Source organism: Nerophis lumbriciformis, linkage group LG19 (assembly GCF_033978685.3).
Source record: "Nerophis lumbriciformis linkage group LG19, RoL_Nlum_v2.1, whole genome shotgun sequence".
Taxonomy (NCBI): Eukaryota; Metazoa; Chordata; class Actinopteri; order Syngnathiformes; family Syngnathidae; genus Nerophis; species Nerophis lumbriciformis.
Window position 1 is genome coordinate 12,513,626 of NC_084566.2, and position 13,548 is coordinate 12,527,173.

The 13,548-nt window shown below is 39.2% G+C and overlaps 1 protein-coding gene across 3 annotated transcripts in view; it reads right to left on the minus strand.

Annotated features, from left to right (window-relative positions):
* Positions 1-1,013: 1,013 nt before the first annotated feature.
* The window catches only part of LOC133618826 (long-chain-fatty-acid--CoA ligase 1-like), a 43,999-nt gene continuing 31,464 nt past the window's right edge, over positions 1,014-13,548 (minus strand). For all 3 annotated transcript variants that reach the window (XM_061979568.1, XM_061979570.2, XM_061979569.1), the window contains exons 7-21: positions 12,447-12,622; positions 12,199-12,231; positions 12,049-12,100; positions 11,914-11,987; positions 11,728-11,805; positions 9,754-9,888; positions 9,540-9,674; positions 6,739-6,834; positions 4,202-4,274; positions 4,043-4,131; positions 3,859-3,975; positions 3,623-3,766; positions 3,216-3,320; positions 1,865-1,936; positions 1,014-1,797 (exon numbers count right to left, since the gene is read on the minus strand). In XM_061979568.1, the coding sequence (XP_061835552.1) occupies positions 1,654-1,797; positions 1,865-1,936; positions 3,216-3,320; positions 3,623-3,766; positions 3,859-3,975; positions 4,043-4,131; positions 4,202-4,274; positions 6,739-6,834; positions 9,540-9,674; positions 9,754-9,888; positions 11,728-11,805; positions 11,914-11,987; positions 12,049-12,100; positions 12,199-12,231; positions 12,447-12,622 (1,523 nt within the window). In that variant the 3' untranslated portion in view covers positions 1,014-1,653. The remainder of the gene's footprint in view (positions 1,798-1,864; positions 1,937-3,215; positions 3,321-3,622; positions 3,767-3,858; positions 3,976-4,042; positions 4,132-4,201; positions 4,275-6,738; positions 6,835-9,539; positions 9,675-9,753; positions 9,889-11,727; positions 11,806-11,913; positions 11,988-12,048; positions 12,101-12,198; positions 12,232-12,446; positions 12,623-13,548) is intronic.

Here is a 13,548-nt window from a genome sequence, read left to right on the forward strand (position 1 = left end):
ATAAATATATATAAATAAATAAATAGATTACTGTACAGATAAATATATTGCACTTTTTCACATGCATCCACGTTTATGGATGTATGTTATATTGTCTTTTTTATTCCAGCGAGTTAATCCATTTTGGGGGGAGTTGAGGGGATAATTTAATTTAATTATGATGCGTAATTACTATGAGTTTGTTTAGATTGGCCCGGTTTTCATAGACTCTTTTAAATATATTTTTCTTGGACAGGTTTTGTCCGTATGTGGGATCTGTCATTTATATGTTAAGTTGTCATCCTGTTAATTGATACATACAATGATACATCACAATTTCCAATTTCTCTTTTAAACATGTTCGAAAAGGAGTAGGAAGAAGCAGAACTTATTGAATCCTACCCCTTTTTCATTACAAAGCAAATGCTAACACTTCCTGTTCTCAATGTATTGACAATATACTCGCTAGACAGATTGGCAAGCGATTCCAAGGAATTCATACACTGGAAACCGGTTCTGAACAAGAACTGGTTTTCGATTTCCATCCCGAGTTCCCATCCCTTAACTGTGAATGATAATGGTTAATGATATTTTCAAGTGGATTTTTGAAGTCAAACATAAGTTTTTCCTCATTGAATTAATATTAGTTAAACTTGGTAAATGTCATAGGAAAGCCCTTAAGTTTGCATTTGACACATTTATTTTAGATGAGCCCAGTTTTTGTCTCTTGTATTGTGCTCTGTCAATTTTTTAAACACATTTTGTCTATAGGTGTGACGCGGGTTGTTTGTTTTTCCCCTCATTGGATTAATTTTAAAGCTTGGAAAATGAAAGCTATTTTTTTATTTGATATTTATTTTAGATATATATTTTTTTACCATATTGTTTGTATGTAATGTAGATTCAGCTTGTCAATTGTGGAAATGCATCGGAAAAGCCTGATTTTGTTTGTAGAGTATGAAGAAAAATACATAATAGTAAATGTGTTGTTCAGTGAATACATTTTAGGTGACTTTACATACAGCCATTACACAACTCTTTAAAATTGTTTTAATTCAGTTATTTACAAAATACATTTGAGACAACAACATAAAACACAACACAATCAATAAATCAAGACTAATAAAGTGGTTGTGAATGACTGGAAGTCTTCTGATTTGAAAGAAATGATCACATTCACTTCCTTTTAGTAAATAAAAATAATAAAACAATTCTTTGTTATTCAGTTCCTGAGGCACACATCGAGTGTTTAGTAATTATGGCTCCTTATGCTAGTAGCCTCCATATTTCATGGCAACAAGATCATCCAAAAAACACACACAACTACACAAAAAATTGTTGCATTGAATTTGCTGAGTGGTGCAAGTGATTATTTGTTTCAAGTGAACATTTTTTTTAAAGTATTTTATCACACTCACTATTATTTCCTTTTAAAATGCCCTCAAAGAATATATTTGAATGAAGCAAAAATGAAAGGTACATTCGTATGTGTACAATCTTTGTCACACAGGGATTCTGATGTGAAGATACTTGAACTAAAAATTGGTGTCTGCCAATAATAGAATATTCCATAAAAGCAACATCATCACTATGAGGTATAAACTAAGACAATTCAGTTGGAGTGAGTTTGGTCACATTTTCTTTGCTGCTGACGGCACTTCTGTGTCCGCCTCTCTACGACTTGTTGATGCCAGCGTACAGCTCGTCTATTTGGGATCGAAAGTATTGTCTTAGTTCGTTTCTCTTGGCTTTCAGCGTTGGCGTGAGCAGGCCGTTGTTGACGGAGAACATCTCGCTGTGGATGTAAATAGCTTTCACCTGCAAGAAGATAAATATCAGCACAGCTCCAAGTATAAGACAATGTCACAAACAAAGCTTTGTTTACCTGCTCAAAGGATTTCAGGCCAGACTCCTTGCCAAGTCGTACCATGTCCTTCAAGATGGCCGCCTTGACATCCTGCAGCCAGACAAGAAGCACTGAGAGCCCAGCACATATACGTCCTTGAAGCTATTACAGTTCAGTCATCCCTTGTTTATTGCGACTAATTGATTAAGGCCTGGTAAACAAATTCCCGCAAAGTAGGATTAATATATTATTAATGAATCAATATTTTTATACAGTATAAACAAATCTTTGACATTCTACATGTTTTTTTTTATCTTTGTGAAAGCCCTCTAAACATGAAATAACAGCCAAACAGTCACCTCTACACACTTTTGTGTGTGTTCGTGTTACTAAAAATGAGACTGCAAGCAGTTGCAATTCCAAGACAGTAGTGTATAGGCTACGGTGTGTTGCCACAGTCAGGAAGTAGTCTTTGCCATTAAGTATTTTGTTGAGTCCTATGTGTTCATACTGAAAATATTGCACTTATTAAACACCAGCTGTCTGATTGTAACGCATATCTTCATTGCAGTTTTCATTACAAAATGTGAAGGTGTTGAAATCACCATGTAAAATCACTTATGCTAATCTTTCGCATGTCTGTGGTAAATCCAATGTGCATTTGCACTGAGCCAACGCATTTTGAAAAGTTGAGCCTTGCTGTACTTTTGAGTGGCTACTGCTTACTGTGTTGACATTGAAAATTGTAACATTACTTAGAGGCAGTCTGGCTGAGTCCACTGAGTACTTGACTGCTTGTTTCCCCGCCAAGTGTTTGAGCTGCTGCCGAAACTGCAACCGGACGTGACGTCACTTGCAACAAAGGTATCAAAATAAGGTACCAATTGATTTTATTTTAATTGGTAACTGGTAGTACCACAGGACTTTGTAAAAGTACCAAATTTGGTATCCATCCCTACTCACGGGTAGCCTGACAGAGCATTGTTACGGCCTTTGCCCGGCCACTACAACGCGGCCACAGAAGAGCCACAGAAGGGGTCTCAATCGCAATATACTTGGGAGCCATGAAAGGTAGAGTTTGGGTGAAGCTTGGCTGCACAAAGTATTAATTTCAGAATCACATTTTAACCACGTGACTAAATGTGTTAACAACTTCCACCACCAGCCATAGTGACATTGTGCTGTGGTAAGTCATCATACATGTACATTTGAATGTAACAATTAATATTTTGACACTGTTGAGTACCCCAGGAGATGGTCAGAGATACATGAGCTTTCTTATAGCCAGTTGCTCTCAGTGTTTGTTGTGTCGTCATTTTTGTGTGTGCAGTGTTATTGTAAATACAGTCTAGCAAATTTGAGACCCCTGTTATACAGCCGTGGATTTTACCGCTCTGCTGCAAAGCGCGTCGTAGCTGCCGTCTACTCTCATGGTCCTCTTGGTCCATGCAGATAGGAAGTCAGGGTCAAGGACCACCACTGCTACAAGATAAGCCTGTGAAGAAAACAAATAAAACCACACATTTGACTTACTGTGAGTACAGTACAGTTGAGGCTTCATTTCATATTGAGCCTAGGTTACAGCTTCAAGTGTGCCTGTATATTGATGATTCCAAACAAACACAATGTAGAGCGGCGTCGCCTCCTGTATTGAATTTGATTAATGTGATTGCTCCTCCACACACCATGCAGAGTAGATGATAAATTGTTGCCTTATCACACCACCAGGGATCATTCCACTCCAATAATGAGGTCAGTGGGATAAAACTATGACACTTTATGGTTCACTCCACTTACCTGCAGACTGTCACCATGCACAAACACCTGTGCCACTGCATCACTCCTTACATAGACGTTCTCTATCTTCTCAGGAGCGATATATTCTCCTTGGGCCAATTTAAATATATGTTTCTTCCTGTCCACAATCTTGAGGGTGCCGTTCTGCAAGCACACGTCTTGAAATTAAACATTTGCGCACCTGTTTATCACAATAGAATCGGAGCACAGAAAGGAAAGTTGTTTCGGTTTCCTACAGGAAGCCATTTGGCAATGTCTCCGGTGTGAAGCCATCCTTCAGCATCAAGGGTCTCCGCCGTCTTTTCAGGATCGTTCAAGTAACCCAGGAACACGTTGGGACCTTTCACACACACCTACAACCGGCACAAACACATTGAATTTGTATCATAATATTAGTTTTTTTTTATGATTGTGTCTCACCTCTCCTTCGCCGTTTACTGCCAGGTAGTTCATCTGAGCCACGTCTACCAGTTTGATGTTGTTACACGGCAGAGGAGCACCAACGTGACCTGTGAAAGGAGGTGGAGCTTAATAACATCAGTTTCTCATGCAGACTATGAAAGTAAAAAAGTGTCATACCTGCAGTCCAGTCGCCGGGCATAGTCATGGTGCATCCAGCAGTACATTCTGTCTGTCCATAACCTTCATAGAACTGTGGACAAACACCACATTAATTTTAATCACTGTCATCATCGCAGCTTCTCAAAGTTCCACGCTAAAACTTGAGAGTAGTCAGTGTACAGCTTGCAAAGCAGTATGGATTTAAATAAATAAACAAGTCAACACACACATGATCAAATAAATAGCTGGTAACACAAGTGAGTACACGTCACAATATTCAGTATGAGCGTCATTGTCTTCAACAATTATCTTAATCTTCTTGGATATTAAATACAGCAGAGCTGCACATGTTATCATTGGAATTTTTAACTCATCCATGATGACATCACAGACCTGGTGTACGGTGTCAACACCTTGTGCTCTTTCACCTCATGCTTGAGCAGGCTCTACAAGTAGGGATGTTCTGAACCGATACTGATATCAGCAAAAAAACAAGTATTGGTTGATATTGGCTTGCATGTAAAATGTGTGATATAAGCTCCAATACAAGCAATCCTGTTTACTTGTGGGAAGCTGTACAGCCAGTTAACATCTAAATGTCCTCCAATAAGCACGCAATAGCACACTCGCTCGACATTCGTAGCAAGTGTCCTTAATTGAACAACATTACAGCCTAGAACATTTGTCAACATAAACAGATATCAAATAATGATAGTTGCATATTACTTACACATACAAAGCAGAAACATATTAGAAAGTATCCAGTAACAAATGTGTCCGCATCATTCAACCTATTATGTCATGAGCTTACCTTAATTTAATGTTATAGCCACTAGGTGTTGCCAAAAAAAACGATTGGCACTACTTCAATTAATACCTACCATTGTTCTGTTTGACTAATTTCACTTCATCAAGGCTTTTCTAACATTCCACAATGTAATATAAATTACTAAATGTACAAGCTTTAGAATAAGTATCAGAAATTAGAAGTAAATGTCACGACCTGTCGTGTCAGGTCTGACATGTTCTTGTGTTTCCTTATTTTCTGTATTTGTTTCCTGTCCTGCACTCTTATTTCTGTTCACTTCCTGTCTGGCTATGCCATACTGTGTGAAGTGAAGTGAAGTGAATTACATTTATATAGCGCTTTTCTCTAGTGACTCAAAGCGCTTTTACATAGTGAAACCCAATATCTAAGTTACATTTAAACCAGTGTGAGTGGCACTGGGAGCAGGTGGGTAAAGTGTCTTGCCCAAGGACACAACGGCAGTGACTAGGATGGCGGAAGCGGGGATCGAACCTGGAACCCTAAAGTTGCTGGCACGGCCGCTCTACCAACCAAGCTATACCACCCCAAGCGCTGGCCTGAGCGCTGTTTCCCCACACCTGTTCCTGACTGGCAACCTGAGCATTTGTTTGGCAACCTGAGCACCTGTTTGTGGTTGCCAATCAGGCTTCCTCATAAGCCAGTTTGCAGTCAGGGCTGGAAGAGTGTCTATGTTACTGACTATTGACAAATGTTACTGACTGTGTTATCCTGCTTGCCATGCTGCACATTCTGGTGCTATATTTAAAAGACTCTTACCTGCACGTCGCCACCCGTCTCCTGCATCTGGAGGTCACAACTACCGCAGCAATGCGTGATTGTGACAGTAACAAGATATTAAACTTGTTTATCTTAAACAAAATGAAGTACAGTTGTAACTTATGCTGTCTGAAAAGGTCAGTCGAAGACCGAACTTAAAAAAAAAAAAAGGGAGAGCCACATGGACACCACCTTTGTAGTTTGCTACAAGTTAATTTTTTAAGTCAATCGTTCTTCTCACTTTTTTTTTTATCAAAGTGCCGGTACTCGCTACTCTCTTTGGTCCCATGGTGGAATTTTTTGCAGTTGTACAAAAAAAATACAGATTACAGACCTGATTAAAAAATGGGTGGGATTCTTTGTTTGGATGATGCGGAAGTCTAGTTTGAGGTGATAGTGAACAATCATAGGACTACCGGTAGTTTGTTTTGTGCAATGGTTGGCGTACGATAACCAAAACGATATACAAAATTAGGGTGAAAATTTGGACATGTGTTTAGTTGGGTTGTCTGAGAAAATATTTATCAACTCTTCCGCAGCAAGGCCCTTGTCATCTTTGAAGTGTGTTTAGACTTCTTTTGAGGACGATAACATTCGTGTGTTTCAGAATGTCAAAGTACATGCTGGAATTCATGTTTCTCTTCAATGAACCGCAGCTCTCGAGTGCAAGCACCACTCATGCAGCCCCAGACCATGACGCTACAATCACCATGCTTGGAGACCATTACCGTGGTACTCGTGTTGTCAGAAATGTAAACAGTAATGTTTGTTGACACATTTTACTGGATAGTACAAAACGTTGCTATTGTTATCAGTAATTTCATTTGCATTTCAATTATTCTCAAAATGCAAACCTTTAATAGTTTTTACTACTGCTCGTTAAAGACTGTAAATTATATCATTATGTTGTCCTACAAGTGCACTGGAAGGCTAGAGAGAAATGAGCAACACAAACTAGACACACAGTTACCTGACATCCTAATGCAGCTCGGAGGAAAGTGAGGACATCAGGAGAGATGGGGGCTGCTCCGGTTATCATGAGACGCACACGACCGCCTACGGTAGCCTGTGGAGGGCAGCATGCTCTTAGTCAACACCTCAATTGGCCACATCCTTTATATACTTTTGTTTATATATTGACATACAGTGTGCAGGACATTTTCTAATGAAATTTACATGAATAAATTGACATGTTCTCCACAACGAATGATAGCATTTTCATGTATTTGAGTATTCCCCGAATTTGTATTAAGTGGTACTTTGGTTTTTGTAAGACTGGGTTTCTGTCTGACCTTTTAGAACACATGACTAACACAAACTGAGGTAGCACTGTATAACTTTTTGCCTTCCTTCAAGTGACTTAACACAGCTTTGCTATTCCAGACAATAATGACATTCTTTCCTGGCATGCAGGACAAGACCAAAACAGCTAAAGCCAAAGCTTCCTGCATTAGCATAATCTCTCATGGACCAGTGCTCCCATTAGAGATGTCCCGGTCCCGATCATGGTATTGGAACAGGGCCGATATTGGTCTTTTTTCGGCTATTGACTGATGAGCTGCCGAGCCCAGCTGATCTTTACCACAGCTGTGTCCCAGTTTTCACATGCTAAATAAAGATTGTTATCATGAGAAAGATTAATTCAAAAGGGATGCACGCTGAGGTAGAGACAATTACATTTCCATATTCTTACATGCAGGAGTTGCATGAATCCAGGAGAGTACATGTCTTGCCAGAACGCCACCTCGAATTTGAGAGCAAGCTGTAACAAACACTTCATCTTCAAGCCGCTTCTAAGATACTAATCCTCACCGGCATGGCGGGAAACAGGTACCATTATCATTGGAGGACTACAGCAAAAGGAATGGCTAAGAATGCTACACTCTGTAAGTTTTCATATCTCTGTGTCTTCGTAACTCAATAAAGCAGAACTGCACTATTTTGGGAATCACAATCATTCACAATCCTTTTACGTAACAAGAACACACGTCTTTTTTTAAATTATACATTCTAAATTGTAAAATACAGCCAGTAGGAGGTCGCTAACTTGCAGCTAATGGGAGTATTGCGCCCATAAAGTTTTTATAAAATAAAAAAAAACATCCAAAAACCACCAACAATAGTCCATTTACATCGTGTGACCTGAATAATAACCAAGTACAAGCAATATTGTTATTATAAGCTATAAGGAAGAAAAACTATTCTAAGACACCCTGTGATCACAGAGAGCCAACTAGCTTAAGCTGCTATATTAACATATTGAGCTGGTGACCTGCTGCTGTATCGCCTCTTAGCTGATGAAAGTAAATTCTAGATCATAAATCATGCCTCTCACCTGGATAGTAGAAGGTTGTGGCCATAAACTGAGAAGTTGGTGAACTTTGACATCCAACTTAGAAACAGAGATAGCAAGAAAGACACAAAATGTTGCTTGTTTGCGACATCTTTTTTTTTAACCCTTCGTGATAAAAACATCCTATCAGTGTGAGTATATGTGAATGGTTGATTGCCGTGACTGTGTAACGTATGGTTATCTTTAGGACTATTTGTATAGCAATAATGTGTGTGACTACACGCAGAAGAAAAGTTTTTTTTCAGGGCCCAACTGGTGTGAATAAAATGACAGACCAATAGTGGTTTTAAGGATTATATATATGATTGCAGCTGGTGCCGGATGATGGTTGAGGTGATGCTGGGGATGTTGGCTTCCTTCAGAGTGCTGATGTTGATACGCTTATCTTTTCAACTGATCCTGAGGATATTGCGGAGACAGCGCTGGTGGTACTGCTCCAGGGCCTTCAGATGTCTGCTGTAGGTGGTCCAGCTATCAGCCGCGTAGAGCAGAGTGGGCACAACTACAGCTTGATAAACAAGGAGTTTGGTCTTGACCTATATGTCCCATTTCTCAAAAACTCTCTTTTTCAACCGAGCAAAAACTGCGCTGGCACACCCTATGCGGTGGTGGATCTCCGCATCAATGACAGCTTTCGTGTTGGGAGGATGTATCAGAGGATGGTTAATATAGGATCAGAGTTTTCTTGATTTTAATGTCAAGTCCCACAAGTCAGTAAGCTCTGGCAAAAGCATCCCAGATATTCTGGAGGCCCGCATCAGAATGAACAACTAGAGCATTGTCATCTGCATATTGAAGCTCTGTAATGGAAGCTCTGGGCACCTTTCTTTTTTACCTAAATCTGTTCAGGTTGAAGAGCCCACCGTCTGTCCTGTACACAAACTTTACTCCAGGTAGGTTTTGGCTGGTGAGGTGGAGTATGGTTTGGATGAAGTTGGCAAACAGAGTTGGTGTAATGGTGCAGCCCTGCTTCACACCAGTGACAAGGTTGAAGGGAGTTGTTTTGGAGCTGCCATTGCAAACTACAGTTGCAGTCATGTCATCGTGCAACAGACGCAAGATATTCAGAAACTTGTCTGGGCAGCCGAAAAACAAATGTTTATATACTACATTACCCAGAAGGCTTAGTATCATAGACAGGAACAGGAAGTAGGTTAGAGCTATGTGAGAGGACAACATTTTTGTCATATGAGCAATAAAGAGTTGATATTTTGTTACATGTTGTTTGTCCTGCGTTGTCTAAGAAACAAACATGAGTTTTGATCAGACACTTGATATGTGCGATTGATCGTCAGTCTACATTCGACTGGTGAAAATGACTAGCCAAAATGTGCAATAGTTTAATTTGTGTGAATTGGCTAGATTGATGACAGATAAAAGTCGTTTTAAATGTTGACATATAAGAAGCTTGGACTAACCTGAACCTTCTTGAAGACGAGTCGATCCCAGATGCTGTTTCTCCTCATGATGCCTTTGGACATCTCTGCCTCCTTCTTCCTGAATGCAAAATCCAGAAACCAACGCTTCAAAGGAGTGTTAGCCTGCCCGAAGATCTAGAGAAACAAGTAAGCAATTATCATTGTGAATTTTAAAGATGAGCAAACATTCGATCCCTTTCTCAAGCTCACCTACCTTGTCATACATTCGGTTTAGAAGTCGAGGTACCACAGGGAACACAGTGGGTTTCAGTGTACTCAGGTCATCCATTAGTAGACGAATATCACCCTGGAAATATCCAATTCTAGCTCCCTGAACTATCATTACTCCCTAAACATCACATTAAAAGAGACAGAGGAAGAAGTAAGTGAAAAATCGTTGATCTTATATTAAGGGGAAATTGCACTTTTTTTGGAATCTTGCCTATCATTCACAATCCTTATATAAGACAAGAACACATGTTTTTGTTTTTTATGCATTCTAACTCGTAAATAAACACGACCAAAAGTCAGCTAATAGCTCTATTCCGCTTATAAAGCGCTTTAAAATACATCCAAACACCTTCATCCACATTTTACATGCTGTAAGTATATATATAATGTAGTAAAAGGCACATTTATACAAACATTTAATGTTTACATATTTTCTCATTTTAAGCATACGGCGGCGCATTAATTTCAAAGACGCATTACAAGGTTCGGTTTTCCCCTTAACAACTATAATCACGGCAGACTTCATGAGAGACAACAACTACTTTAGAACAATTTATGATCCAGAAACTTAATATTTTTTGGCCTGAACATAATTAGGATGATCTACAAGTTTTAGAAACTGTGTGCTTAAAATATCCAGCTTTAGTGACACATCATGCAGCAGTATTGTTAAGGCTGAACACGATATACAAACTCTGAGCATAATAAAACAATCACTTACTGTACAATATTTTCTCTCACTGGAATGCCGACTGATGGGATGTATATATCTCCCCGTTTAGGTAATTAATCATAATCCTCACAATCGGGTTAAAAAAAAAATTGCACAGCGTTTTTTTCGTGTGTTTCCCCACATCTCTGGGTCTAAATTGAATGTAAAAGTTAACCAAATTCTCAGTTTATGGCCACAACATTCTTCTATCCAGGTGAGAGGCAAGATTTATAATCTACAACTAACTTTCACCAATTTAGAGACAAAGCAGCAGCAGCAGCAGGTTACCAGCTCAATATGTCAATATAGCAGCAGAAGCTATTAACGAAGCTCTGTGTTGCCAACTCCTCATTAAGGAAAGTAGCTATTGGCTGTCAGAAAAGTTGCCAGAAGTTGTTAAATGACATCATTGCCTCATTTGCAAAATGTATTGCAACAGACGCTGTAGGAGAGAGGAATATTGTTGAGGGAGAGATAAAAAGTGAGTTTAAAAATGCTAAGTATGATTAGAACAGCAAATTAACATGTTTCTTCTGGATTGTTAAATGCTAGAGGATCAAGTCAAAGACTCGAGGGTTGAGAAACGCACAAATAAACCAAATCTATTGACTGGCTTATTAACAATTGAGACGTTGCAGTGTTTTATTTTAGTCTAGCCTTAAGAATGGTGAGGGTCTCCGCTCTGCTCGCACAGCAGCACCACCAACTGTAGTTAGACTGACTGCCTGTGAGTGCTTTCGAACGGTGAGGGTCTCACGGGAGCACCCACTGCTGCTCCTTGAGGACAGTAAATGCAATGTTTTCACCTTGGTGTCTCCAAGACACAAGAAAAGCCTCCAATAACACTGGAAAAAGTCCCAAGATCCGTCACTAGTTGCTGTTTAAAAAAAAGTCGCCGGATTTAGCGACAAAGACTCCAAGTTGCCAACACTGTTAGCTATCTGTGATCAACAGAAATAGTTTGTCTGCGTTAGCGCTTACAATTAAAATATCGCACGTACCGGTACTTGGTTAATATTCAGGTCACCAAATGTTAATGGAGAATTGTTGTTTTTTGGATTAATATTTGGTTATTTAGAGGGTTTTATGGGCAGAATATAGCACTCCCATTAGCTGCAATGTTAGCCACCTTGTACTTGTCGAATATAAAAAAAAAACATATAGTGTTCTTGTCTTACATAGGGATTGTGAGTCATGGGTAAAATTCCCCCCAAAAAGTGTTGTTCCCCTAAGGGAGCTGCCTACCTGTACAACCCTTTCAAACATGTGAGCCAAGGGAAGAAAGGAAACATGGACATCCCCAGGACCCAGTGGACAGTTGACCTAACACATTAAGTTACAGTACATCCTGAGTGCATTTCATGTCAGCAAAATCTTCATACATTATTTAAAAAAGAAAAAAACACATCTTATGTAACATCAGCGCCTTACCTGTGTGAGTTTAATGAAGGCTGAGCAGTTGGACACAATATTTGCATGTGTCAACAGAGCTCCTTTTGGGTTCCCTGCAAACACACATACAGTTGCAGTACACCCTCATCTTTGTAGTGTATGTGTGTGTATCACCTGTTGTTCCACTTGTAAAGCAGATGACTGCCATGTCGTCAGGTTGGGGAGGCTAAACACATTGATGTGTCCAGGTTAAAAACACATTCACAATCATAAACCTGTATTATTGCCTGATGCAGAAGTGCTAATGAACTAATTTCCACTTACCACTGGTCGGCGATAGTTAGCCTTCCCAATTGCCTAACCAACAAAAAATTATAATTTAAAATAAACAACAATATTAGTGAATAGTGAAATTGTGGCAAAAACAACAAACAAAATACATTGTGCTAAAAGTGCAAGAACTAAGTAGTTGCATGCAAAATATATATATTTAAAAAGGAACAATTACAGAGGTTAATGAAAGACAAATGATAAAGCAAAAAAAAAAGAAGGAAAAACCTGTGTGCTCTCACCTCCATCTCTCGCAGGCTGAGGATGTGGATTCCAGCCAGCTTGCCTCGGCCGACAAGCTCATCACTGGGAGTCGCCATCATGACAATGGTTTTTACAGTGTGCTTTCTGTCCTTCACACATTCAAGAACCATTTTGATTTTATCTGCCACATCACACACTATTGTTGAGATGGAAGCTGCAAAAACAACCAACAAGGGCATCAAATAAAGATGGCGTTTACCATACATTAATTTGTTTGTTTGTTTGTGGGGGGCTGCCATGGAGATGGGTCTTTCACATTTGAACTACTATGGTACCGATTCCCCCCCGTTCAAAGTATCGAGTTTGGTGTGTCGCAAATATGTGCTCATATGTACCTGTTGTTGCTCAAGGTTTTTTTGTGGTCTCAAACTGAGCCGCAGTGTCCCAATAGGAGCAATGACAATAAAGTTATATTCTATTTTATAACTGATCCCTGGGAATTTTCTGTATTTTTGCGTGTTTGTTATAATAAATGTTAATATATTTAATGATAAAACATTTACCAGTGAGCTAATAATGATACCTGTGTTGTCCAGTTGTTATATCTTGTTTTCTCATTTGCATTCATTTCAGAGAGTCTTGGGTGTGTTGCCATAGTCAAGAAGTAGTCTTTGCCATTAAGTTTTGTTGAGTCCTACAAAGTGTTTAATTTAACTGTAAGTATTGTGTTTATCATACACCAGCTGTTTGATTATAAAGTGCATCTTAGTTGCAGTCTAGATTGCCAAATTTGGAGGTGTTAAAATTGCTAATGCTAATCAGTAGCATGATTATGGTGTATCTAATGTAAATTAGCATCGAGGTAACAGACTTTAAAAAGTGGATCTCAATTTTAAGCACTTTCAATCGGGCATGTTTGTTTCGTTGACAAGGAAAATTTTAACATAAACTAGAGGTGGCCTTCTACAAATATGTCTGTTTACCTGCCAAGTGTTTGAGCCGGTGTCACCACACGACCCTTCACTCAAACACAGCATAATGTGACAATCTGTGAATGTATCTCGTTACAACTCCGCACAGTAGGTGGCGGTATGCATTGTAACTCCATTTTACATATTGTATCACAAACACGCCAGGTCT